This window comes from Lolium perenne, chromosome 3 (genome assembly GCF_019359855.2).
Source record: "Lolium perenne isolate Kyuss_39 chromosome 3, Kyuss_2.0, whole genome shotgun sequence".
In the NCBI taxonomy this organism is placed as follows: Eukaryota; Viridiplantae; Streptophyta; class Magnoliopsida; order Poales; family Poaceae; genus Lolium; species Lolium perenne.
The window spans coordinates 209,243,921-209,270,625 of NC_067246.2; the positions used below are offsets into that span (position 1 = coordinate 209,243,921).

Genomic DNA, 26,705 nt, shown 5'->3' on the forward strand with positions numbered 1-26,705 from the left:
GATTTGACAAACCCTACGGACGCAGGCCGTACCGTCGTGTCCTTCTCTTCCCCCATGTGAGGTCCCAATAAATTAGACGAGCCTTCGCCTTCCATGCGCCGGTACCGACGAAGTTGATGTCCCCCTCTCCATCCCCACTCACTTAACTCATCCCAACCGTCGTCAGAGGAAAAAAACTAAACTCAACTATCCGGTGCAGCTATGTGCCGTGCACAGAAGGGCGCGCCACACACTCTCAGTGCTAATGTCAGAGGTGAGAAATGAAGCCCTGTGGCCAGTGAGTTTTGATCTATTTAAGCACCCACTGAGCTTCAGCTCAACACCATCGCCATCCAAGGAAAAAGGACAGGGAGGAACCTAGCACCCAAAAACAGAGAGAGAAGAAATGAAGCTTCATCATGGAGCAGTAGTTGCTCTGCTATTGTTCCTATGCGTCGTCCACGGAGCAGAGGCCGCGGGAGGCGGGTTCGTGCGGGCGCAGGGCACCCGCTTCGTGCTGAACGGGAACCCCTACTACGCCAACGGGTTCAACGCCTACTGGCTCATGACCATGGCCGCCGACCCCGCGCAGAGGGGCAAGGTCACCTCCGCGCTCACTCAGGCCGCTGCCCGGGGCCTCACCGTCGCCAGGACATGGGCCTTCAGCGACGGCGGAAGCAATGCGCTGCAGTACTCGCCAGGCAACTACAACGAGAACACCTTCAAGGTCCTTACCCACATTTATTCTCAATCTCTCTTTGTTAAGAAATGAGACATTCGTTTTTTTTTTTTTTTTTGAAAATGGGAGACATTCGTTTTCTTGGATCATAGTATCTTAGTTAAATGAGTCTCTGATTCTTGGGGTGCTTCTTTGTCTAACAATTTTGCACGTATTGTTTCTTGGTTCATTCCGCAGGGGTTGGATTTCGTGCTGTCTGAGGCTAGGAAGGCTGGGGTTAAGGTGATACTGAGCCTTGTGAACAACTACGATACCTTCGGAGGGAAGAAGCAGTATGTGGACTGGGCGAGAGGGCAGGGGCAGGCCATTGGATCTGACGACGAGTTCTTCACCAACGCTGTTGTCAAGGGCTTCTACAAGAACCATATCAAGGTAAACTCCTGAGTAATTTCCACCGTTTGCTTACGAGAACTTTATTATTCTAGGACGATTTAAGCCAGCCATCTCCTCTTCCCTTCGCTGTTGCAGAAATTTTGTTCACCAGCTGTCTTGCTGTAGAAAAAGCCAGCGATCTCTGTTCCCTTCCCCCTTGTTGTAGAAAAGATTTAGCTCGCGGTGTACTAGCGTTTTTCGAAATCATGGCCGTGAACGCTTCAAGAGAACATTTAATCTGATTGCTTACTAGCATCTTCGGTAAAAAAATATTCACCATACAAGTATACTAGTACTAGCATCTTCGGAGTAGTAGCAAGGTGACATGTTCGAGGCGACAATAACCGATAGAAACCGGTCAGCGAAATGGCGGGTGAATACGCCTCTAAAGCATTAGTAGTAGTATCACGATTAAATGTCAGAAAGATGCTTCTTATGCATACTCCAATGCGGCTACTGTGGCTTCAGTGGTTTCTTTTTCTCTGAATACTGAAACACTGTCGGTTGTGATAAACTGACAGAGTGCATGCACCACGCCGCAAAACTAGCGATTAGTAGTTGTCTGAATACTGCATTCGTGCATCACAAATGCTCCCTCCAATTCATAATAAGTATCACATATTAAGTTTAAAGTTGAACATTTTTTATGCATACTCCAATGCGGCTATTGTTACTTGCAGTGGTTTATCTTTGTCTGAATACTGTGACACTGTCGGTTGTGATAAACTGACAGAGTAGCGATTAGTGGTCGTACATTCTTCAAGAACATGTAGTAGGACCCAAAGAAATTTCTTTCAAAAGAACGTTGCTACTTTTCATTTGTGGGAGCATTGTCTGCTTGGCAAGGCGTTGTACCAGAGGACCAGTCAAATATCACTCTGATTACTGGGTCAGGTGCTTTAGTGCTCCGACTATCACGGCGACATCATCATAGCTCTGTGAATCTTCATTGACACTCTTGGCACGCTCGCGACAACTTTACCTTACTTTGCTTCTCTTTGCTCCATGGAAGACCGTGCTGACTCGGGTGAACACGGTGAGCGGGGTGGCGTACAAGGACGACCCGACGATCCTGGCGTGGGAGCTGATGAACGAGCCCCGCTGCCAGTCCGACCTCTCCGGGCGCTCCATCCAGTCGTGGATCGCCGAGATGGCGGCGCACGTCAAGTCCATCGACGGCAACCACATGCTGGAGGCCGGCCTGGAGGGCTTCTACGGCACCTCGTCGTCGGTGAACCCGGCCGGCCACCTGGTGGGCACCGACTTCATCGCCAACAACCAGGTCCCCGGCATCGACTTCGCCACCGTGCACTCCTACCCGGACCAGTGGCTCTCCAGCTCCGACGACCGCGCGCAGCTCAGCTTCCTGGCCCGGTGGCTGGACGCGCACATCGCCGACGCGCAGCGCACGCTGCGGAAGCCGCTGCTCATCGCCGAGTTCGGCAAGTCGCAGAGGGACCCCGGGTTCACCAGCGCCCAGCGGGACGCGCAGTTCGGCCTCGTGTACGCCAAGATCTACCAGTCCGCGCGCACGGGCGGGCCGGCCGTCGGCGGTCTCTTCTGGCAGCTCATGGCCGACGGCATGGACTCCTACGGGGACGGCTACGAGGTCATCTTCGCCGAGGCGCCGCCCTCCACCACCGCCGTCATCACGACGCAGAGCCGGAAGCTCAAGCTGCTTGGCAAGGCGTTGGCGAGGGGGGCGACCGGCAACGGTGGCAACTAGCCAATTCCAGAGATGATCATCACGCCATCACGGAGAAAGAGTGTGTGTACGTGTGTGTTTTACGTGTGAGTTACGCCCTCCTCGAGATGATTCTGGATTGTTCATCCGGGAGAGAAGGAGTAATATTTGTCATCCTCCTTGGTATGAACTTAATGCTGGAATTTTGAGCATTTGGTCTTTTCCCATGGCTCATTATCAAACTCTAAAATTTACATGATCCATTCCAAAAATCAGTGGCAACACTAGTGGGGGCTGAAGTTTAGTCTGATATTGCTAGTTGGAAGAGAGTTGGAGTGGTATATAAAGTGGGTTGTTCTAGTCTTAGTAAGTGAGTGAGAAGAGAGAGAGAGAGAGCCCTCGTGCACTCCTCCGCCGCCCGCCGCGCCGCGGGTTGCGGGAATCTCGCCGAGCCGAGCTTATCTTTTTGCTGTTGGGGAAATTAATTGTGTAATCAATTTTGAGTCATTGATGGACGCGTTACTCAGCCGTTTTGCCTTCCGGTTTTTTTTTTGATCGTGGCTGTGCCGACTCGGACGTGGGCTGCGCCCCACGACCTTCCCGAACCGCACTACAGAAGACCCTGCGCAACCCTACCCGCAACTACAAGACACATACGCGACTACCTGTTTCCATTTTATTGCGTCGCCGTCTTCGTCTTCCTCACCCCGTCCGTCGGCATCCAACGACTGCCGGGACAGTAGGCCTCTGGAACCCTGCTTCTCGTGAACCTGTACGGGTGAGGGGAAATCAGGTTTTTGGGAAGCGCTCCGGCGCGACTACTGGCATCACGACGTCGTCATCGGACGACGAGTTCCTCCACACCGACAACTTCTTCCCGGACCTCAGCGACTTCTTCGGCAACCTTAGCATGGGCGACGACGACGCTGCTGCGAAGTATGTGATCTTGTCGTTTCTCTTTCAGTTTATGTTAGAGTTTCTTCTTCTAGTTTTTATAGTAGATGCGATCGGTTTGTCTTGTTTAGATGTGATTTATTCATCTATCTTACTAGTCTACACGATTAGTTTATTTGTTATTTTCGTAGTCATGATTTATAAATTACTTATACGGATTATTTCATATGGATATTTGGTTATATATTCAACAATCCAAAAACCTGATTATAGGCAGCGTTGCTCTACTCGACCTCCCCTCTTTGATGGTATTGTTGGAGATATGCCCAAGAGGTAATAATAAAGTGGTTATTATAATATATCTTTGTGTTTATGATAAATGTTTACACTCCATGCTATAATTGTATTAACCGGAAACATTGATACATGTGTGTTGTGTAAACAACAAGGAGTCCCTAGTAAGTCTCTTGTATAACTAGTTTGTTGATTAATAGATGATCATGGTTTCATGATCATGAACATTGGATGTTATTAATAACAAGGCTATGTCATTGGATGAATGATATAATGGACACACACCCAATTAAGCGTAGCATAAGATCACGTCATTAAGTTCAACTAGTTTTAGATGTGCGCCTTGGCGCACGACCCCGTGGAGCTCGTGCCACGATAAAAATTATGTGCTAATATGATAATACCATTGTTAGGAGCTTACCAAATAGGTGAGCAATCTCCATACTTATAGGTAGAACCATTCCGAAGTCAAAAGTTATAGCAAAAAAGCAATACAAATAGATGCAAAAGTATTTGGATCTCAGTGGCAGTGCGCAACCGAAATATAGTGAAAAGCTTAAGATCTATGCCTTAGATTTACTATTATAGTTGGCTCTGTCAGCTTCCGAGGCGCACCTGGGCGCGTGGCCCCTATATTTCACACAAACAACATTAGCACTTTCTATTGACTTTAGAGAAGGCAGAAACCAATACAGCTTCATTATTTAAGTAACAAAACTTATATATAACCAGCTATTTATTTTGGTTATACAGAAGTGACTTTTGTTTCACAAAAATGGCTTTTGTTTTCCTCGCTTTCTCCTTGATCTTTGCTTCATATTTTATTGATCCACTGCAAATGAAATTTTGAAACTGATATTTATCTTGCCTGCAAAGTGATATTTGTAGATTATACAAAAACTTTCCATTTCCTGTCAAGTTATATTTGTAGATTATAAAAGGTTCTCCTTTCCTGTCAAGTGATATTTGTAGATTATACATAAGCTTTTAAATTTGTCTTACCGTCAATATAGGAGAAATGTTGATATCCCATAATAACTTATACGCTTCTAAACAGAAAGATTCAGACAACATCCCATAATAGCTAGCTACTCCAAGCACAATGATTGATAATTCAGAAAATTGTAAGCCATATGAAAGTCCCAATTATTATTTGGAAAATATGCAGATAAACAATGAAATTGAAGGTCAAAAGAAAGAAAGCAAATTTACTTGTGGCAGTGATTAAACTTCCAGCAATAACTCAACAGGATGGGCACAGTAAAATAGCCCTTGATTTCTGTCTTCTTGCCGGCACTGCAAAACATCAGAGCGCAACCTTCCTTAGTAATCACAAGCCTCGTCCAAAAATAGCCTCTAGAAGTTTCTGCACAAAAAAAATGCTGATCCAATATGCAAACTATAATAATAGAAAATATGAATAGAAAGGGATTGTAACAATAAAGAACTCAAGAGAAAAATAGAAAAAAAATGTAAACATGCGCCAATGCGCTCTGCATGGCATCTCCGGCGGCAATAAGAGAAGAGGTGGAGGAGACCGGCAAGTTGCTGACCTAGGGCCGAAGCCGCACTCCATACGATGGCCAGTAGGTGTCATATTCATTTCTATTCAATGAATAACAAATATAGTATTGGAAAACACTGGGTAGAACAAACAAAATCAAATATACACACTGATTTAGCTACTAATCTAACATCTTTATTCTCCTAATTGGAAGTTATGCTTGTAGCTGCAATTCTAAACAAAAATGTCAATAGCTAAACTGAAGTCCATCATATGACCATCTGAACAAAACGGAAAGTTCACCTGGATACTTGTGACACTTGTTGACTGCCACAAATACAAAAGTAGCATGGTACTGATAAATACTAATAATATGTAAAATATCATCCAAACTTCTACGCCTTCAGCTGTAGAAGGAAATATTCATCAGGTGATGGCCCATCATTTCTTTGAGGCGCTTCACCTTAGTGCAATATAGAAGGTACCACCTCCTTCCAAAAAAACCATGTGACAATACGAATGTATCTAGACGCAAGATACATTCGTATCTAGACAAAGTTGCGACAAGTTTTTAAAAACTAAGGGATTAATATTCATTATTAGATGACACATGACATAAGTTTCTTCTAAGTTTTACCAGAAAAAACACAAAAAATGTGGAATTTCAAAATGAAATGCTAAAAAAAATCTATGAAGGCCTCAACAGAAGAAGCGAGCTCCATGGTTTTAAAGGCGCCAAGGCGTCCCAAGGCGATGGGGGCGCCTCAACACCGAGGCGCTCAAGGCGCATTGCAAGGCGATGCCTTTGAGGCTGCCTTGCTGGAAGCAAAGCATCAACTAGGTAGGATGAGCAGATGCAAGCAGAGGCAAAGCAGGCAAGAAGAAGTGCATCACATACACACACCATACACCACCAAGGCACCAAGAGAAGCTGTCACGAGATCGAAGATGCTGATTGTCTGCCAAAGAGGTAATGATGTTCTACTGTTTTATCGGGTAGTGAGATCTGGAATAGATCAAATGAAGTTATTTCCCAAAAGATCACCACACCTACAGGTAAATAAGACATGAGATCGAAGATGCTGATTGTCTGCCAAAGAGGCACCAAAGCATACATCTCAGCTACCATACATGGATTGCAAGCTTCACTATTCTGTCATGCTCTCATATTTTGACAAGGAGTTCCAAGAAGCATTCAAAAGTATGAAAGGAAGCAGGCTGACCAATATAAATCACAGCTTGAAATGAATCACATTTTTAGATAGATAGCTTTAAACTAAAATTAAAAAGGATCCTTAAACAAGAATAATTGTATGCTCAAGAATCTCTCTATTTAATTTCTAAAACTCAATCTCAGTACATATTTATGACTGCTAACACATCATAACCGAACAAAAGTAATATGCAGAAGTTCTAGCAATACTACATACCTAAAAGGGAGGATGAAACCTTGCACTTCTTTTCTTTGTACAACATAAATATCCATGGCACTTCTTTTCTACATAAGGATCAATAATTAGAACGCTGAACCTCACTTGCCAAAGCCACATACCTGCTTCATTATTGAAGTTATAAATTTTCATAATTTTGATCAATAAGCTTTTGATATGTTCTAGCTCTGCCAATAGTAATTCATACAAAAGAAATCAAATAGAAGAGCCGATAAATAGGAGCAAAAGAACCCAACAGTCTTCATATCAAACCAAATAGCCAAATAGAGAAATACACTACATATGGGTGCCGAAAGTAGGGATTTTTTACATATATGTACAAATACATAGTTTTAAGATAACATGTATCAAACACAGGGAAGGGTCTCATCTGGGTTGACAATTGGGTTATTCCATTATTTAAATATAATCTAAGGCGAACCATCAAACACGAGTGGCACAATGATCACCAAAATCACTACCCAGATTGAAACATTAGAAGCCCATCAGTTAGGTCGTAGTCCTCAGTTCCTCACTCCTCACAGCCCCGATGGATTTGAGTCATTTTCATCTAACCCATTTTATCCAGGAAATGCTTAGTGTTAGTGAATTCAGATTCGGTCTCTAGTACGCACTATTCTATTTTACATGTGTCCGGCGAATCTAGGACGTGCCTGTTTACGGCCAACGGTTTTATTTTTCCTTCTCATTTGCCAGTTCTAAATGACAAAAGAAATTCCTGGGAATACATAAGACCAACACATCCTTTTGCAAACTGACACCGAAAGAACATTATTCTATTGTTCCAGGTTTGTTGTTGCACATTTGGAATTGGAAGTTTCTTTCTTTGCACAACATTCCTCCCGTATTTAGACAATCTCTCAAAAACAACCAATGGAAAATCTGATGTTTTGTCAGGAGCGCCAAATCCACTTAAAATTGTTCAATATAATTATTTCCCATAAGAATCTTATATACATTGGCTGTAAAGAATCCAAGTGAGGATCGTGAGGACTGAGGATCCGACAAGAAAGTGCACTGGGCCGTATTTGTAATTCTTACAATTGAGAGAATGCACTCAGAGCATCAAACAAAGAAACATGGAACAGCTCACTGTGATATTTTCAGTATCAAACAGTGATGTGAACTGAACTGGTAGGTATTGTCAATAGCAAAAGAGAACATATGAGCATCTGATTGCAGAGAGGATAAACAAGCGAACTGAGATAGGTAATTGGTTATAGATCAAGCCCTGACGAAAGAATAGACATATATCAAGCAGGTACGACTCTAAGAAATGAGAACACTATTAACTATGGACATATATTAATAGTTCATAATTTTGTTTTATATCCAGGAAAATCAGCAGGAAATGTTTGCATGCCTAAGTTTTATATATGCAACTAATCACCTTTTTGGATTAGAAAGCAGCGGCAACCACTCTACGAACCAGAGCGTAACGAAGTTAATATTAACTCCTTGAATAAACTGGAGGCACCTATCTTACTTGAATCTCATTGATTTCAGGTAGGTCTTCGTTGATGTACCAATGGCATGGTGAACTGCCACCCAGTGGCCAGTACCCTACGACATGTGATCATAAAGCACGAACATCTATAAGAAAAAGGTCCATTAAAAGATGTTTGAGTACAAATCGTAGAGGTAAAATATAACGTCGATACGATAAATCATCCGGAAACTGGAACTATCACAAAAATACGAGTATAGCATCATAACTACTTAAGATGGGGGAAAATGACGATGCACCGCCTGAGTAAATGGAATTTTAAAGAAACAAATGAGAATCCATGAGTTAGTTATCAATTATAATCTTGAGTAGAAGTGGAGGCTCACTTTTGGGTCCTTCACACCGAACATCTGTAAGAAAAGTAGCGAATAAAAAAATGCCTGAATGGCAGGAGCACTGCAATTCCATCAAAGAAGAAAAGAATATATGCAGACCACAACCTTGATATCTACAGCAACCAAAAAGCTCCTAGCAATAGGATGGTTCGAAAATTAGTTGACCATAAAACCTTCAACCGATTAAGGACACTGCACAAATAAAAATATAAATGCATATTTGGTGAACAAATACACAATAACAAAGGATTACATATGAGGCAACATAATATCAGCAGGCTAATAAAGAATGATTCAAATTCATTGGGATAAGAGCCTAAGCAATGACCATAATAGATTACAAAAGGAAGAAGCTTTCATAGCTTTCAGCCCTAATGTTTAACTACTAACGTTCACCATGTCAACTGATGTTCCATGTATATGGATCTTGAAATTAGAAAATGGATTCTCATTTTTATAAAACTTTAAGAAAAAATATATATGGACTGATTACCAATGCTACTAAACCTAAAGTCACAGCTTTAGCTCAAAACACATGATGAACTATATAAAGTTTTGTGTGCAAATTATAGGAATAAACTATGTGTGATAAGTGACCAGAGTGTATGAGAATAGCAAAGAATATCAACAACAACCTATATGAAATAAGTAACTTTCTTATATACCATAGCAGGCTGATCCGAGATTTACTGGTTGCCTTTGCGTTCTCGAAAAGTTCCAGGCATAGTGTCCTGAAAAGCTGCCAGTTAACCACTTCAACTGAACCAAATGATTCTGAACTAACTAAGATCTATCCATGCTTGAGGAAGCCCTACTTTGCAAGTAACAACTCCAATTTGACTTGAGTCAACCCCAAAGAACAGAAAATCCAAATCAAATCGTTCCAAAATACAGAAATACATCTAGGAAGGGATTACAACCCTTCCATCTGATAGCATTGATTTGTAGGATTGAGGAAGACATCAACAAAATATTTAGACAACTAAGAAAGGCCAAACATCCCAGACCAAGAAACCACTTCCCCAAATTCGCTGAGCTCGGTTCCAACAAGAGAAACTCACCACAAGAAACAAATGACATCACGAAAAGTAAAATAAAACAAAATTCTTTCGAGTCAACTATTGGACTGAATTTTGTTTTTTGACTGTAACTGGGTTGCATTTTTGTGTAAACTTTCGCACAAGAAAAGCAACAAAAACTTTTCACGATGAAGCCAAATCATTGCAATAAGCTTTTGATATGTTCTAGCTCTGCCAATAGTAATTCATATGAAAGAAATCAAATAGAAGAGCTATTCACCTACGGATTGCAGATTTTAAGTGAAGTGCATTGATGTCAAATAACCAATCGAAGGTCTGTACTCACTAGCGAAGACAAACATAACGTAAGATATCTATGGCACCTCCAAATAAAATCATTAGATCTCCTAATATGTGGAGTATCTAAGGGAGCAGGGGAGAATGGGGGGACACTTACAACAAATCATACAATCGCCACCAATGCTGGTCGTTTCCACTACCGGCATCAGAATCTCCAGCTATCCAAACTCAAGAATTCGAGGTGACACCTCAACATATGTAAATCAGCAATTAGGATAAGCATATCTCAAGTCTCGTTTACAACAAAATATGTAGTTTTTCATTGATGATTACTTGACCACACCAAACAATTAAACATCTAGAAGAACAGACTAACAACAAAGCATGATTCAAACTGACCAAACTGTGCAAGCACACGTTGTCTTAGTGTTAGCAGTGCCTGTACCTTTAGCTTCTGAAGAGGGCCCCCTCCATTTGAGTGACAATTAACCCATACATTGCTCGAAAATTCAGGATTATCAACAGGCCGTGTGTGGTTGAATCTATAGAAGAGACGACCAGAACAGGTTCATATTCCTTAGTTTCCTGCTGCCACCGAAGTTTATAATAAGCTTTAACACATATGGATAGATGAAAACTGGGATCATGCCACTGCCATACATAACTGCAAAGAGTAACCATTGCGAGATGTCTATGCACGACGTGCGTACTCTGCATTATATATTTGTAGATCGATCTGCATTCAGCATACAATCGTGCAAGTGGGGAGAGCAGCGCGATGCAGAGGAACATTGGGAGGCGCGGCGGCGGTTCAGAACCATGCCAACGGCCGAGCAATGTACGCGGCTAGGGTTTCGCGCAAGGTTTCGCGTCCGACACATGCCTTTTTAATTCCAATAAAATGGAACATATTCCATCAAATAAAAGCATGCACAACATAGCTGGGCACCAATATCCATAAATCAAGATAAAGAACGGGTGTTAATTACCCACTATATTCCTCACACAGTACCTAACGGTGCTGGATACACTTACAATATTGGTAGATAAGCAGATCAATATAATTGCGAACTATTGCTTAAATTTATTGGCCAAACAACTCAGTTTTGTTCATCGTCTTTGTTCATGCAAATGAAACAAAATATGTGAATGAACAGTTTAAATTTATGTCAAACACCTTGTATGCATGCTAAGCAGAATCTGCACAAACATGATTTTCTGGGATTAAATTGAGAGAGAGAGAGAGGAGGCAAATCGTTAGGAAGAAAAGATCTTGGGTACCTACATCGAAAACTCATGGAATTCTCATTCTTGCTCCCGTTGATTGTTTGGGAAAGAGGGATCAGTCCGAGGTCTCCGCTCTACCGCTGCACCTCTGTTTGAAGCCAATGCTTTTCTTGGTCGTGGGTGATGGTGATTGGTGCCCTCCATAGCAAAAAAGAGGCAGATGAGGAAGAGATAAAAAAGGAACAAAATAAGCAAATAGAAACTCAAGAGAGAGCGGAAAAAATAAAGAGAACGGGACAGCACCCTGCTCGTCCCGACCAAGGACAGCCCCCTGCTCGTGCCGCACGCTCACGCCAAGGTCGGCGCTGCGCCGGGCCAGCCATGGAGACGACGGGAAGCGACGGTTACCCCCAAGGCCGGCGCTGCTCCGGGCCAGCCATGGCGACGACGGGAGGCGGCGCTCGCGCCCTGCTCCCGGCTAGCCATGGCAACGACGGAGATCGTCTAGAGGAGGGAGAAGCGGCGACAGCCTAAGGGCAGAGCCGACAAAGACAAGGCGAGCGCGGCCGTGCCAGATCGAGCCGCTCTTCCTTTTCTCACCGCCCAAAGCGGGGCGACGGAGGCTCGCCGGTGAGGACGACGGCCCCGGTGGGGAGCGGCGGATGGGGAGGCGGCGGTGGAGAACGAAGAGATTGGGGAAGGAGCACGACTGGTTAGGTTTAGGACCATGGGCTGCAGTTTTGCCTGATCTGGTCGCGGTGAGAGGAAATATCCAATCTACCCCTGCGGGTGGAGATCTTTTTCCCAATCCGATGGCAAGCCCGACCGAACGAAATCGACCCGCAGTGACTGACGTGCGGGCCCGGAAAGAAGTGGACCCATGTGCAGCTGCTGGCGGGTAACACATGGCTGTTGCATGGGGTTAGCTAGCAGGAGGGCCAATCAGAACAGTCAGTTTCTGCCCAGAATGAACGGATGGGATGCAAAGATGTGAAGATCGGACGGTTGAGAAGCTAGGAACGTTGTGAAGCCCCCATGGGGGGCATCAATTATACCTTTAGATTTGCTATTAGCTTCTGATACATAGTTACCTAGTCCTTCGACCATGAGATCATGTAAATCACTTATACCGGAAGGGTACTTTGATTACATCAAACGCCACTGCGTAAATGGGTGGTTATAAAGATGGGATTAAGTATTCTAAAAGTATGAGTTGAGGCATATGGATCAATAGTTGGATTTGTCCATCCCGATGACGGATAGATATACTCTGGGCCCTCTCGGTGGAATGTCGTCTGATTAGCTTGCAAGCATATGAATGGTTCATAAGAGATGATATACCACGGTACGAGTAAAGAGTACTTGTCGGTGACGAGGTTGAACAAGGTATGGAGATACCGATGATCAAACCTCGGACAAGTAAAATATCGCATGACAAAGGGAATCGGTATCGTATGGTTCAATTGATCGCTAAGTTATCGTTGAATATGTGGGAGCCATTATGGATCTGCAGATCCCGCTATTGGTTATTGGTCGGAGAGGAGTCTCGACCATGTCTACATAGTTCACGAACCGTAGGGTGACACACTTAAGGTTTGATGTCGTTTTAAGTAGATATGTAATATGGAATGGAGTTCGAATTTTGTTTAGAGTCTCGGATGGGATCCAGGACATCACGAGGAGGTCCGGAATGGTCCGGAGAATAAGATTCATATATAGGAAGTCACTTTTCATGTTTGGAAATGATCCGGTGCATTTATGGAAGGCGCTAGAATGGCTAGAACCTTCCGAATGAAATCACCATGGAAGGTGGAGTCTCGGTTGGACTCCACCAACCCTAACTTGCCAACCAAGTGGGAGGGTGGAGTCCATGGTGGACTCTACCACCCTTGGCTGGCCAATAAGGGGGGAAGGGGAGAGTCCCTGTCCCTGAGGTTTTGTCCATAAGGCAGTTTTTGAATTGGGGTCTTATTCGAAGACTTTGGGCAAACCCTTGGGGTTCCACCTATATAATGAGGAGGAGAGGGAGGGGGCAGCCTTGTACTTGGCCGCACCACCATAGGGGGGCCCCTGGCCGGCGCCCCTACCCCCTCACTCCCAAACCCTAGCACACCTCCCTCCTCATACAACTCCCGCAGCGCTTAGGCGAAGCCCTGCCGGAGATCTCCACCAACACCGCCACCACGCCATCGTGCTGTCGGGATTCCGAGGAGGATCTACTACTTCCGCTTCCCGCTGGAACGGGGAGAAGGACGTCGTTATCAACACCGAACGTGTGACCGAGTACGGAGTTGCTGCCCGACTATGGCACCGTCAAGATCTTCGACGCGCTTTTGAAAGCGGCAAGTGATCGACTACATCAACAACGAGATCTAATCTTGTAGGCTTTGGAAATCTTCGAGGGTTAGTCTCATGATCTTCTCGTTGCTACCATCTTCTAGATTAGATCTTGGCTTGTTATTCGTTCTTGCGGTAGGAAATTTTTTGTTTTCTATGCTACGAATCCCAACAGTGGTATCAGAGCCGTGTCTATGCATAGATTGGTTGCACGAGTAGAACACAATGGTTTGTGGGCGTTGATGCTTTTGTTTTCTTTAGTTCGTGTACTTTGCATCTTGCGGGATGGTGGGATGAAGCGGTCCGTGCTAACTTTACATGAACGCGTTCATGAGACTTGCTCCACGCTCGACATGCAGCTTGTATTGCATAAGTGGCTTTGCGGGTGTTTGTCTCTCTCACCATAGTGAAGATTCAATCTACTCTTTCTATTGACAACACTAGTATCACCGTTGTGGTTCATGTTCATAGGTAGATTGGATCTTACTCAAAAACCCTAAACCACGTAAAATATGCAAACCAAATTAGAGGCATCTAACTTGTTTTTTGCATGGTTTGGTGATGTGATATGGCCATGATGTGATGATGAATATGTATGAGATGATCATTATTGTATTGTGGCAACCGGCAGGAGCCTTATGGTTGTCTTTATGTTTCATGTAGTAGTATTATTTCAAAGTAGTTGTAATAGTTGCTACATGTGGTGAACAACCATGATGATGGCGCCATGGACCTTGACGCTATGCCGACGATGATGGAGATCATGCCCGTTGATGATGGAGATCATGTCCATGCTTTGGAGATGGAGATCAAAGGCGCAAAGACTAAAGGGCCATATCATATCACATATGAATTGCATGTGATGTTAATCCTTTATGCATCTTATCTTGCTTAGATCGCGATGGTAGCATTATAAGATGATCCCTCACATTAATATCAAGATAATAAAGTGTTCTCCCCTCGTATTCACCGCTGCTACAGTTCGTCGTTTTAAAGCATCTCGTGATGATTGGATGTGATATATTATACGTTCACATACAACGGGTGTAAGCCATGTTGCACACGCGGAAATACTTGGGTTTGCTTGACGAGCCTAGCATGTATAGAAGTGGCCTCGGAACACAGGAAACCGAAAGGTTGAACACGAGTCATATGGATGATATGATCAACATGTTAATGTTCACCGTTGAAGCTACATCATCTCACGTGATGATCGGTTTTGGTGTTGTGGATATGGATCGTGTACCACTAAACAACTATGAGGGATGTTGTATTAAGTGGGAGTTCATTAGTAATTAGATTAAAATATGAACTAATTATCATGAACATAGTGTGAATAGTATTTTGAATTAAATTTGTAGAATTGGCATCTGTTATCTACCATGCGCTAGTCTGCTTGTAATTGAGATAGAAATACTGTTATATTTGACAAGAAACTTTACGGATTGGTACCATATTGTTAAAGAATCAAGAAATGATTAAGTCCTATTGCAAACTTTTAGTAAACCTCCCATTTTTTATTCAAAGAGCAATGGTTTCAATTAGTACCTAAAGTCATCTTGTCTACGTGAAACTTGAAGTTCAAATCCGTTTGAAAAGTAAGGAGCTAGAAATTTTGTTTTCAGAAATAAGCAGGGTATGAGATATATGTGATATCTAAGACCATATTGCAAGATGCTAGAATTCTACATAAACTCATAATTTTTATGGGAATGTACGAAAGTTGAAGACGCCAGGCGTCCCAATCCTCTAACTAGTTGGGCACTAACGATATTCGCATATCCATGAAGTGGTCATCCTTAGTATGCATCGTTTCTAAGACTCGTTGTTTCGAAGCATCACATGATGAACGGGTGTGATAGATTCTACGCGTGCATACAACGGCTGCAAGCTAGATTTGCACATACAAATACTGAGATTAAACTTTACGAGCCTAGTATGTACAGACATGGTCTCGGAAAGTCGTCATAACTTGATGGATAAAATTATGAGTGAAATTGTTCATCACATTAAAAGGCTACTAATAGTGAGATCTAGAACACTTGTCATGTGATGATCAACTTCAAAGTAAGAACCTCAAGGTTATCGGTATTTGACCAATGAGCCTAGAAGTTATGGAAGGTGAAATGTTTTCTGAGAATGAGGAAAGCTAAAAGAGAAACTACACAAGATTTTGGCAGAAAGAAAGAAAAGACTAGAAAGTCTAGCTCAAGTGTATATAGATGATATACATGTTATGAATGCATTCCTTGATTGATCACACAATGAAGTTCTTGGGTATTTGTAACAGATTGGTTGGTATGAGATGTCATACAATACAGCGCAATACAAGAATTCGATGGCCTAAGTGACTGATAAGGAATATGGTAATAATGCACGTATGGAACATAATAAAGTGTTATTATGGTTTTTGTTGGCATTCTACCTAGCCCTTAGGATTTATAATAAAGAACTTAATAATTGTTATTTTGCTCTGGTCAAATGAAAACAATGAGTTGTTCAAATTATGACCTTACTCCATGTACGATGGATAAGTTATTATAAATCTTAATGGTGAAACACACATACATAACACTGACGCTAAAATGCCGTAAGGCAAATGATTTCAATTCCACTTATTAGTGGAACCACCATTTATGTCATGTTAGAAAGGAATGCATGAAGGAACTCCATGCAAATGGATTTTTGGAGTCATTTGATTTTTGAATCATTTGGCGCTTGCAAATCTCTTCTAAAGAAAATGACGGAAATACCGTTCATAGGCCAAGAGTTGAATGGGCAACTAACTTAGTGGAAACATACATGATGATGTATGTGGTTCACTGGGCATAGTTGTGTGCGGGAGATTCTTCTACTTCATGAAAACTTCCAACAATGAATTGAGTATATATATGTGGATATATTTATTCGACAAGGAAGAGGTTTGAAACATTTGAATGGATTCAAATAAATTTTAGCATGAAGTGGAAATTATCGTAATAGAAAAATCAAATATCTATGATTGGATCATGGTGGAAATATTTGAATTACGAGTTTTAGCGAACATCTAAGAGAGTTATGAAATTGTCCTACAACTCACGTTTCTTGGAGTATCATAGTGATGATAGAGTATCCGAGAGACGTATTGAAACCTTGTTGGATTAATGATGACATAAAATAATATGACGCCATTATATTTTTATGGATTATGCTTTAAATACTACCGCTTTTACACTAAATACAGCATCATCATAATCCATTGAAATGACACCATACTAGTTATGGCATGGGTATAAACCCTAATGGTCCTTTCTTAAAATTTTGGTATGCATAGCATAAGTAAATGAGTTTACAACCAAAATCGGATGAATGTCTTTGTTGGTTATCCCTGGGAACAAATTGGGAATTCTTTCCACTATGAAGTCAAAGACAAAAAGTTTTTGTCGATGTTTCTTATTTCCAAGAAATTATTTCTAGCAAAGTATTTAAGTGGGAGGACAATAGAACTTGATAAGGTTGATGAACCTGAGCATGAGGATCAGAGTAGCGCAACATCAAAAATGGTTCTGGAAGCGGCCACGATGATCATAGCTCCCATGTCTACAAAGTGTTATAGTCATGGAGATTGAAGCACCTATTGAACCTTGTAGGTATGGTTTACTTTGTGATCAAATAAATGATTTGTGAACAAAGGATTGATTTGAACAATGATAAACCAACTACATACAAATAAGTTATGATGGGCCCTGACTCCGTTAAAAATGGTTATGCGCCATGAAATCCAAGATAGGTGAATACTTTTTGAAAGTAAATGGATCTATTAAATTGATGGACTTGGATGCAATATCTTTAAAGAAGCTCGACTTGTCTAAAAGTTGTTTATGACAAAGTTCAAGGAGTTGACTGCGATAAGATTAGATCTTCAGCAGCGATGCTTATAGTCTATGCGGATTGTTCTAGTAATCGCTACATATTTCTTTTATGAGATATGCTAGTAGGATGGAAAAATACATTACCTAACGTAAGTTTGTATTAAAGGTGTATACAAGATACAACCAAGAGTTTTGCTGGTCCGTGGAATACTAGATAGGTATACAAACTTCAATTGGATGAAGTGAGTATCACGGAGCTGGAATCTTCACCGGATGAAATGGTCAAAGAGTTATGATTTCACCAGAGACGATGAAGAGGCTTGCATTTGCAACAAATTAAGTGGGAGCGCTGAGACATATTTGTAATACTTTATGTAGATGACATATCGTTGATTATAAATAATGTAATTATATAATTGATTAAGAAGGTTTCATTGAGAATTAACTTCAATGAAAGGATATGAACTGAAACATATTTAGTGTCAAGATCTATGAAGATAGATTGAAACACATAATAAGTTTAAGTTAAAAGTACATATAATGAATATTGAAGTAGTTCAATATAATATATTAAGAAGGTGTTCTTTTCATGTGAAGGTTTAACAAGACTTGAGTGTATCTGACACTCAATGAGTAAAAACACATGAGTGATTTTAGATCACGAATAAAATGTACACAATCAGATGTCATGTGCTCTAAAGAGTTAGGAGCATATACCAGAATGATTCATGTGATGATCATTGGACAACAGTAAGAATATCCCTGAGTGATTTAGAAGAACCAAGGATATTAGTTTTATATGGGGTAATGACAAACAAATCGCTGTAAGGTGTTGCACCGATATTAGTTTGGTCACATATAAAAATAAAATTTCAATCTCAATTAGGCTAAGTGTTGATTAAAAGGTAGCACAATGAGCTAAAAGATGTCTATGCTAGATTTAGATGAGTTCTAAATATTGTGACGGATTCTACAAACGAAGGCAGAGTATGTCATTGTTTTGACATTGACCGAGGATGTTTAAAGTCGAGAAGTTTTTTGAGAACTTGGTGTAGTTCCGATAGTGTCAGAACTTTGAAGCTATATTGTGTTTGACAATATTAGTGACATTTTTTAGATCGCAGAATTAAGGTTCCACCAGAAGACTGAACATGTATGATTAATGCCAACTCATTTGCAAAATGAGTGATGCGTTGAGACGCAAATGAATTGCAAAATACATACGTTTCTGAGTGTGTCAGATCCGTTGACTAAAACCTCTCCCGTGAGCAAAACATGATAAGCACTAGAAGGCCAAGGTGTTATATCTTTACAAATGTAAACTAGATTATTGACTCTAGTGCAAGTGGGAGACTGTTGGAGATATGCCCAAGAGGCAATAATTAAATGGTTATTATAATATATCTTTGTGTTTATGATAAATGTTTACACTCCATGCTATAATTGTATTAACCGAAAATATTGATACATGTGTGTTGTGTAAACAACAAGGAGTCCCTAGTAAGCCTCTTATATAACTAGCTTGTTGATTAGTAGATGATCATGGTTTCGTGATCATGAACATTGGATGTTATTAATAACAAGGTTATGTCATTGGATGAATGATATAATGGACACACCCCAAATTAAGCGTAGCATAAGATCACGACATTAAGTTCAATTTGCTATTAGTTTCCGATACATAGTTACCTAGTCCTTCGACCATGAGATCATGTAAATCACTTCTACCGGAAGGGTACTTTGATTACATAAAATGCCACTGCGTAAATGGGTGGTTATAAAGATGGGATTAAGTATTCGGAAAGTATGAGTTGAGGCATATGGATCAATAGTGGGATTTGTCCATCCCGATGACGGATAGATATACTCTGGGCCCTCTCGGTGGAATATCGTCTGATTAGCTTGCAAGCACATGAATGGTTCATAAGAGATGATATACCACAGTACGAGTAAATAGTACTTGTCGGTGACGAGGTTGAACAAGGCATGGAGATACCGATGATCAAACCTCGGACAAGTAAAATATCGCGTGACAAAGGGAATTGGTATCGTATGGTTCATTCGATCACTAAGTTATCGTTGAATATGTGGGAGCCATTATGGATCTCCAGATCCCGCTATTGGTTATTGGTCGGAGAGGAGTCTCGACCATGTCTGCATAGTTCACGAACCGTAGGGTGACACACTTAAGGTTTGATGTCGTTTTAAGTAGATATGGAATATGGAATGGAGTTCGAATTTTGTTCGGAGTCTCGGATGGGATCAAGGACATCACGAGGAGGTCCGGAATGGTCCGGAGAATAAGATTCATATATAGGAAGTCACTTTTCATGTTTGGAAATGATCCGGTGCATTTATGGAAGGCGCTAGAATGGTCTAGAACCTTCCGGATGAAATCACCATGAAAGGTGGAGTCCCGGTTGGACTCCACCAACCCTAACTTGCCAACCAAGTGGGAGGGTGGAGTCCATGGTGGACTCCACCACCCTTGGCCGGCCAACAAGGGGGGAAGGGGAGAGTCCCTGTCCCTCTAGGTTTCGTCCATAAGGCGATTTTTGAATTGGGGTCTTATTCGAAGACTTTGGGCAAACCCTTGGGGTTCCACCTATATAATGAGGAGGAGAGGGAGGGTCAGCCTTGTACTTGGCCGCACCACCATAGGGGGCCCTGGCCGGCGCCCCTATCCCCTCTCTCCCAAACCCTAGCACACCTCCCTCCTCTTACAACTCCCACAGCACTTAGGCGAAGCCCTGTCGGAGATCTCCACCACCACCGCCACCACGCCGTCATGCTGTCAGGATTCCGAGGAGGATCTACTACTTCTGCTGCCCGCTGGAACGGGGAGAAGGACGTCGTCATCAACACCGAACGTGTGACCGAGTACGGAGGTGCTGCCCGACTGTGGCACCGTCAAGATCTTCTACGCGCTTTTGAAAGCGGCAATTGATCGACTACATCAACAACGAGATCTAATCTCGTAGGCTTTGGAAATCTTCGAGGGTTAGTCTAATGATCTTCTCGTTGCTACCATCTTCTAGATTGGATTTTGGCTTGTTATTCGTTCTTGCGGTAGGAAATTTTTTGTTTTCTATGCTACGAATCCCTACAGGTATGCATTACAAGAGGAGTCACACAAAGGAAGTTCTATGGTATACAAACCTAGGCTGTTTTAGCGCCACAGATGCTAGACCTGAGGGGCCTCTCTCTGCAGAGGAGTAGGAAAAGTTTGAGAAGGTCGATGCCATGTTTAAGGCGGCCTTGTTCAGCATTCTTGGGGACAACATTGTTGACCCGTACATGGCTTTCGACCATGGTAAAGATGTGTGGGATGCGCTCGAGGCCAAATTTGGGGTCTCGGACGCTGGAACTGAATTGTATGTCATGGAGCAATACTATGACTACAGGATGACTGATGAGCGCTCCGTGGTTGAGCATGCTCATGAGATTCAGTCCCTTGCCAAAGAAATTGAGCAGTTTAAGTGTACCTTACCAGATAAATTTGTGGCCGGTGGCATTATTGCCAAGCTTCCTCCCTCGTGGAGGAACTTTGCTACTTCTCTGAAACATAAGAGACAAGAGTTTTCCGTTTCGGATCTCATTGGATCGCTTCATGTGGAAGAGAAGGCGAGAGCAAATGACACACGCGCTCGTAGTTTTGAGGGAGGTTCTAGTGCCAATGTGGTACAGAAGAAGAACTTCCAATCTCACAAGTCTAAGAATAAGAATAATGGAAATGGCAAGTTTGACGTGCAGAACAAAGCCTCCAACTCAACCAACTTCAAGAGAAAGACTCCTTATAAGAAGAAAGGGAACTGCCATGTTTGTGGCGCTCCTGGACATTGGGCTCCTGATTGCCCAGAACGCCATGATCGGCGTGAGAAATGCGACAAGTCCGCAAATGTTGTTATTGGCGTTGATACTGAGATGAAGGACGATGGGTACGGTATTTATCCTACTGTCCTTTCAGTATGTAATTCTCCTGATTGGTGGATAGACACCGGAGCCAATACACATGTATGTTCTGATGTCTCTATGTTTTCTTCTTATCAGGTCGCAAGGACTTCCTCCGTGCTGATGGGATACGGCTCACGTGCTTCTGTTCGTGGTGTTGGTACGGTGGATCTGAAGTTTACTTCGGGAAACACCATCCAGCTGAAGAATGTGCAGCACGTTCCCTCCATTAATAAGAATCTCGTTAGCGGATCGCTCTTATGTCGAGATGGTTTTAAGTTGGTTTTTGAGTCCAATAAAGTTGTAATTTCCAAGTGTGGACAATTTTCTGGAAAGGGTTATGTGTGCGGAGGCTTGTTTCGCTTATCTTTGTCAGACTTATGTACTCAAATTATTAATCATGTTTGCAATGATAGTGAGTCCGATACTTGGCATTCACGACTTTGTCATATTAATTTTGGGTGCATGACGCGGCTAGCAAATATAAATATAATTCCAAAATTTGCTATTGTCAAGAAATCCAAGTGCCAAGTATGTGTGCAAGCTAAGCAACCACGTAAGTCTCACAAGACTGCGGAGGCAAGAGACTTGGCACCGCTGGAGCTTATACATTCGGATCTTTGTGAAATGAATGGTGAATTCAAAAAAGGAGGGAAACGATGCTTCATGACTTTAATTGATGACTCTACTCGATATTTTTATGTGTACTGATACGTCTCCAAAGTATCTATAATTTCTTATGTTCCATGCTAGTTTTATGACAATACCTACATGTTTTATTCATACTTTATATAATTTTTATGCATTTTCTGGTACTAACCTATTAACAAGATGTCGAAGCGCCAGTTCCTGTTTTCTGCTGTTTTTTGTTTCAGAAATCCTACACATGAAATATTCTCGGAATTGGACGAAACAAAAGCCCACGGCCCTATTTTCCACGGAGGATTCCAGAACAGCAAAGAAGAGTCGGAGGCGGCCAGCAGGGGGGCCACCCCATAGGGCGGCGCGGCCAGGCCCCCTGGCGCGCCCAGGTATGGGGAGCCCACCCCCTAGCTCCCCCGACGCTGCTTCTTCGCCTATATATTCCTTCGTATCGGAAAACCCTAGGACCGAGAGCCAAAATACGAGAAAAGTTCCTGAGACGCCGCCGCCGTCAACCCCATCTCGGGGGGTTCTGAAGATCACCTCCGGCACCCTGCCGGAGAGGGGAATCATCACCGGAGGGCTCTACATCACCATGCCCACCTCCAGACTGATGCGTGAGTAGTTCATCCTTGGACTATGGGTCCATAGCAGTAGCTAGATGGTTGTCTTCTCCTATTGTGCCATCATGTTTAGATCTTGTGAGCTGCCTATCATGATCAAGATCATCTATTTGTAATGCTACATGTTATGTTTGTTGGGATCCGATGAATATGGAATACTATGTCAAGTTGATTATCGAACTATCATATATGTGTTGTTTATGATCTTTGATGCTCTCCGTTGCTAGTAGAGGCTCTGGCCAAGTTGATACTTGTAACTCCAAGAGGGGGTATTTATGCTAGATAGTGGGTTCATGCCTCCATTGAATGCAGGACGGTGAGAAAGTTCTAAGGTTGTGGATGTGCTGTTGCCACTAGGGATAAAACATCAATGCTTTGTTTAAGGATATTTGTATTGTTTACATTACGCACAGTACTTAATGCAATTGTCTGTTGTTTGCAACGTAATTCTGGAAGGGGTGCGGATGCTAACCCGAAGGTGGACTTTTTAGGCATAGATGCATGCTGGATAGGGTCTATGTTCTTTGTCGTAATGCCCTAAGTAAACCTCATAGTAGTCATCATGATATGTATGTGCATTGTTATGCCCTCTCTATTTGTCAATTGCCCAACTGTAATTTGTTTACCCAATATGTTATTTATCTTATTGGAGAGACACCACTAGTGAACTGTGGACCCCAGTCCATTCTTTTACATCTGAAATACAACTTATTGCAATCATTGTTCTCTGTTGTTCTTTGCAAGAAAACATCATACTCCACACCATACGTTTAATCCTTTGTTTTCAGCAAGCCGGTGAGATTGACAACCTCGCTGTTAAGTTGGGGCAAAGTATCTTGATTGTGTTGTGCAGGTTCCACGTTGGCACTGGAATCCCTGGTGTTGCGCCGCACTACACTCCTTCACCAACAACCTTCACGTGGCCTTCATCTCCTACTGGTTCGATAACCTTGGTTTCTTACTAAGGGAAAACTCGCTGCTAAATGCATCATACCTTCCTCTTGGGGTTCCCAACGGACGTGTGTTTTACCGTCACAAGGAGCTACTTTCCTGGCGCCGTTGCAAGACCCGTCACGCGTAAGCAGCAAACTTTTCTGGCGCTGTTGCCGGGGAGATCAAGACACGCTGCAAGGGTAGTCTCTCACACCCAATCTCTTTACTTTGTTTATTGTCTTGCTTTATTTTATTTTCTATCTTGTTTGCTTTCTTTATATCAAAAACACAAAAAAATTAGTTACTTGTTTTACTTCATTTAATTCGGTTTGCTTTACTTATTTTTATTATTGTTAAAATGAGTAATCCTGAGAACACTAAGTTGTGTGACTTCACTAGCACCAATAATAATGATTTCATATGCACTCCTATTGCTCCACCTGCTTCTATAACAGAATTTTATGAAATTAAACCTGCTTTACTAAATCTTGTTATGAGAGAGCAATTTTCTGGTGTTAGTACTGATGATGTTGCTGCCCATCTTAATAATTTTTTGAACTTTGTGAAATGCAAAAGTATAAGGATGTAGATGGGGATATTATAAAACTGAAATTGGTTCCTTTCTCCTTAAGAGGAAGAGCTAAAGATTGGTTGCTATCTTTGCCTAAAAATAGAATTGATTCATGGACTAAATGTAAAGATGCTTTCATTGGAAGATATTATTCTCCTGCTAAAATTATATCTTTGAGAAGTAGCATTATGAACTTTAAGAAATTGGATAATGAACATGTTGCCCAAGCATGGGAGAGGATGAAATCTTTGGTAAAGAATTGCCCTACCCATGGGCTAACTACTTGGATGATCATCCAAACCTTTTATGCAGGATTAAATTTTTCTTCAAGGAACCTATTGGATTCAGCTGCTGGAGATACTTTTATGTCCATCACTTTGGGTGCTGCAACAAAGCTTCTTGATGATATGATGATCAACTACTCTGAATGGCACACTGAAAGGACTCCTCAAGGTAAGAAAGTAAATTCTGTTGAAAAAACCTCCTCCTTGAGTGATAAGATTGATGTTATTATGTCTATGCTTGTTAATGGTAAATCTCATGTTGATCCTAATAATGTTCCTTTAGCTTCATTGGTTGCTCAAGAAGAGCATGTTGATGTGAACTTCATTAAAAATAATAATTTCAACAACAATGCTTATGGGAATAATTTTGGTAACAACAACTATAGGCCATATCCTTCTAATAATAGTAATGGTTATGGTAATTCTTATGGTAATTCTTACAACAATAGTAGGAGTGTACCCTCTGGTCTTGAAGTCATGCTTAAAGAATTTATTAGTACACAAACTGCTTTTAACAAATCTGTTGAGGAAAAGCTTGGTAAAATTGATGTTCTTGCTTCTAAGGTTGATAGTATTGCTGCTGATGTTGATCTTTTAAAACCGAAATTTATGCCTAATGAAACTAAATATATTAAGTAATTTGCTACAGCAAACGCTATCCAAGTTTGAATTAATGACAATATTAGAATGATGGCTGAATTGCATGCTAGGTGGGAAAGAGAAGAAAAATTTGCTAAAGAGAATAATGTAGCTAAAGTTTGGACTATAACCACCACTAGTAATGTTGATGCTTCACATGTTTCTAAACCTCCTAGTATCAATGGTAAAATAATTGGTGTTGGCAATGTTTCTACTTCTACTACAAAGCGTGCAAAATTGGCTGAAACTGCTGAAATTGTTTGTGATAAATGTGCAGAAATTTTTCAAAATGTTGGGGACAATGGTCCTATTGCTTTAGATCATAATGGTTTTGATTTTGATAATTGTCATATCTCTGAAGTTATTAAGTTCTTGCAAAAACTTGCTAGAAGTCCTAATACTAGTGCTATGAACATGGCCTTTACAAAACATATTACAAATGCTCTCATTAAAGCTAGAGAAGAGAAATTAAAACTTAAAGCTTCTATTCCTAGGAAGTTAGAAGATGGTTTGGAGCCCATCATTAAGATGAAGGTCAATGATTTTGATTGTAATGCTTTATGTGATCTTGGTGCAAGTATTTCTGTTATGCCTAAGAAACTTTATGATATGCTTGACTTACCACCATTGAAATATTGTTATTTGGATGTTAATCTTGCTGATAATTCTATAAAGAAACAGAGAATTGACAATGTTCACATTACGGTTAACAATAACCTTGTCCCCATTGATTTTGTTGTTTTGGATATTGAATGCAATGCATCTTGTCCTATTATTTTGGGAAGACCCTTTCTTCGAACTGTTGGTGCTATTATTGATATGAAAGAAGGAAATATTAAATATCAATTTCCTCTTAAGAAAGGTATGGAACACTTCCCTAGAAAGAGAATGAAGATTCCTTTTGATTCTATTATTAGAACAAATTATGATGTTGATCCTTCTTCTCTTGATGTTACTTGATTACAGTTTCTGCGCCTAGCTGAAAGGCGTTAAAGAAAAGCGCTTATGGGAGACAACCCATAATTTTACGACAGAAATTTTTGTTTTATATTTGAGTCAAGGTGCTTGTTACTACTGTAGCAATACCTTTGTATCTTTACTTTATTGCATTGTTGTGCCAAGTAAAGTCTTTGATAGAAAGTTGATACTTGATTTGGATTTCTGCGCAGAAATAGATTTCTATATGTCACGGTTTCACGTTTTTCTCTAGAAAATTCGTAAAATCTTGAAAAAATTCATGAGTAATCCTCAGATATGTACGCAACTTTCATTCAATTTGAGATTTTTCATCTGAGCATGTTAAGTGCCTCGAAAAAATTTGTCTTTATGGACTGTTCTGTTTTGACAGATTCTGCCTTTTATTTCGCATTGCCTCTTTTACTGTGTTTGAGTGGATATCTTTGCTCCATTAAATTTCAGTAGCCTTGGGTAATGTCCAGAAGTGTTGGGAATGATTGTGTCCTTGCTGAACATGTGAATTTTTGATTATGCACTAACCCTCTAATGAGATTGTTTTGAGTTTGGTGTGAAGGAAATTTTTGAAGGATCAAGAGAGGAGGATGATATAAT

At 41.4% G+C, this 26,705-nt stretch overlaps 1 protein-coding gene and 1 long non-coding RNA gene across 2 annotated transcripts; one reads left to right on the forward strand and one right to left on the reverse strand.

The window, feature by feature from the left end:
- Window positions 1-370: 370 nt before the first annotated feature.
- Window positions 371-2,986, forward strand: LOC127343210 (mannan endo-1,4-beta-mannosidase 1). The gene is made up of 3 exons (XM_051369327.1): window positions 371-706; window positions 896-1,090; window positions 2,103-2,986. The coding sequence occupies exons 1-3, from the start codon at window positions 386-388 to the stop codon at window positions 2,814-2,816; spliced, it is 1,230 nt and encodes a 409-aa protein (XP_051225287.1). The 5' UTR covers window positions 371-385; the 3' UTR covers window positions 2,817-2,986.
- A 1,653-nt stretch (window positions 2,987-4,639) lies between these two features.
- On the reverse strand, window positions 4,640-8,537 carry LOC139838536 (uncharacterized). The gene is made up of 2 exons (XR_011755672.1): window positions 8,308-8,537; window positions 4,640-7,018 (listed from the first exon to the last, which is right to left on the reverse strand). It is a non-coding gene; the product is annotated as an uncharacterized lncRNA (long non-coding RNA).
- Window positions 8,538-26,705: the final 18,168 nt, after the last annotated feature.

Bases quoted from the DNA above. Each gene is read 5' to 3' on its own strand.
- LOC127343210 (XM_051369327.1), top strand. From the start codon at position 386: ATGAAGCTTCATCATGGAGCAGTAGTTGCTCTGCTATTGTTCCTATGC. The intron at 707-895 runs GTCCTTACCCAC...TTCATTCCGCAG, and splicing joins ACAACGAGAACACCTTCAAG to GGGTTGGATTTCGTGCTGTC. The intron at 1,091-2,102 runs GTAAACTCCTGA...GCTCCATGGAAG, and splicing joins TCTACAAGAACCATATCAAG to ACCGTGCTGACTCGGGTGAA.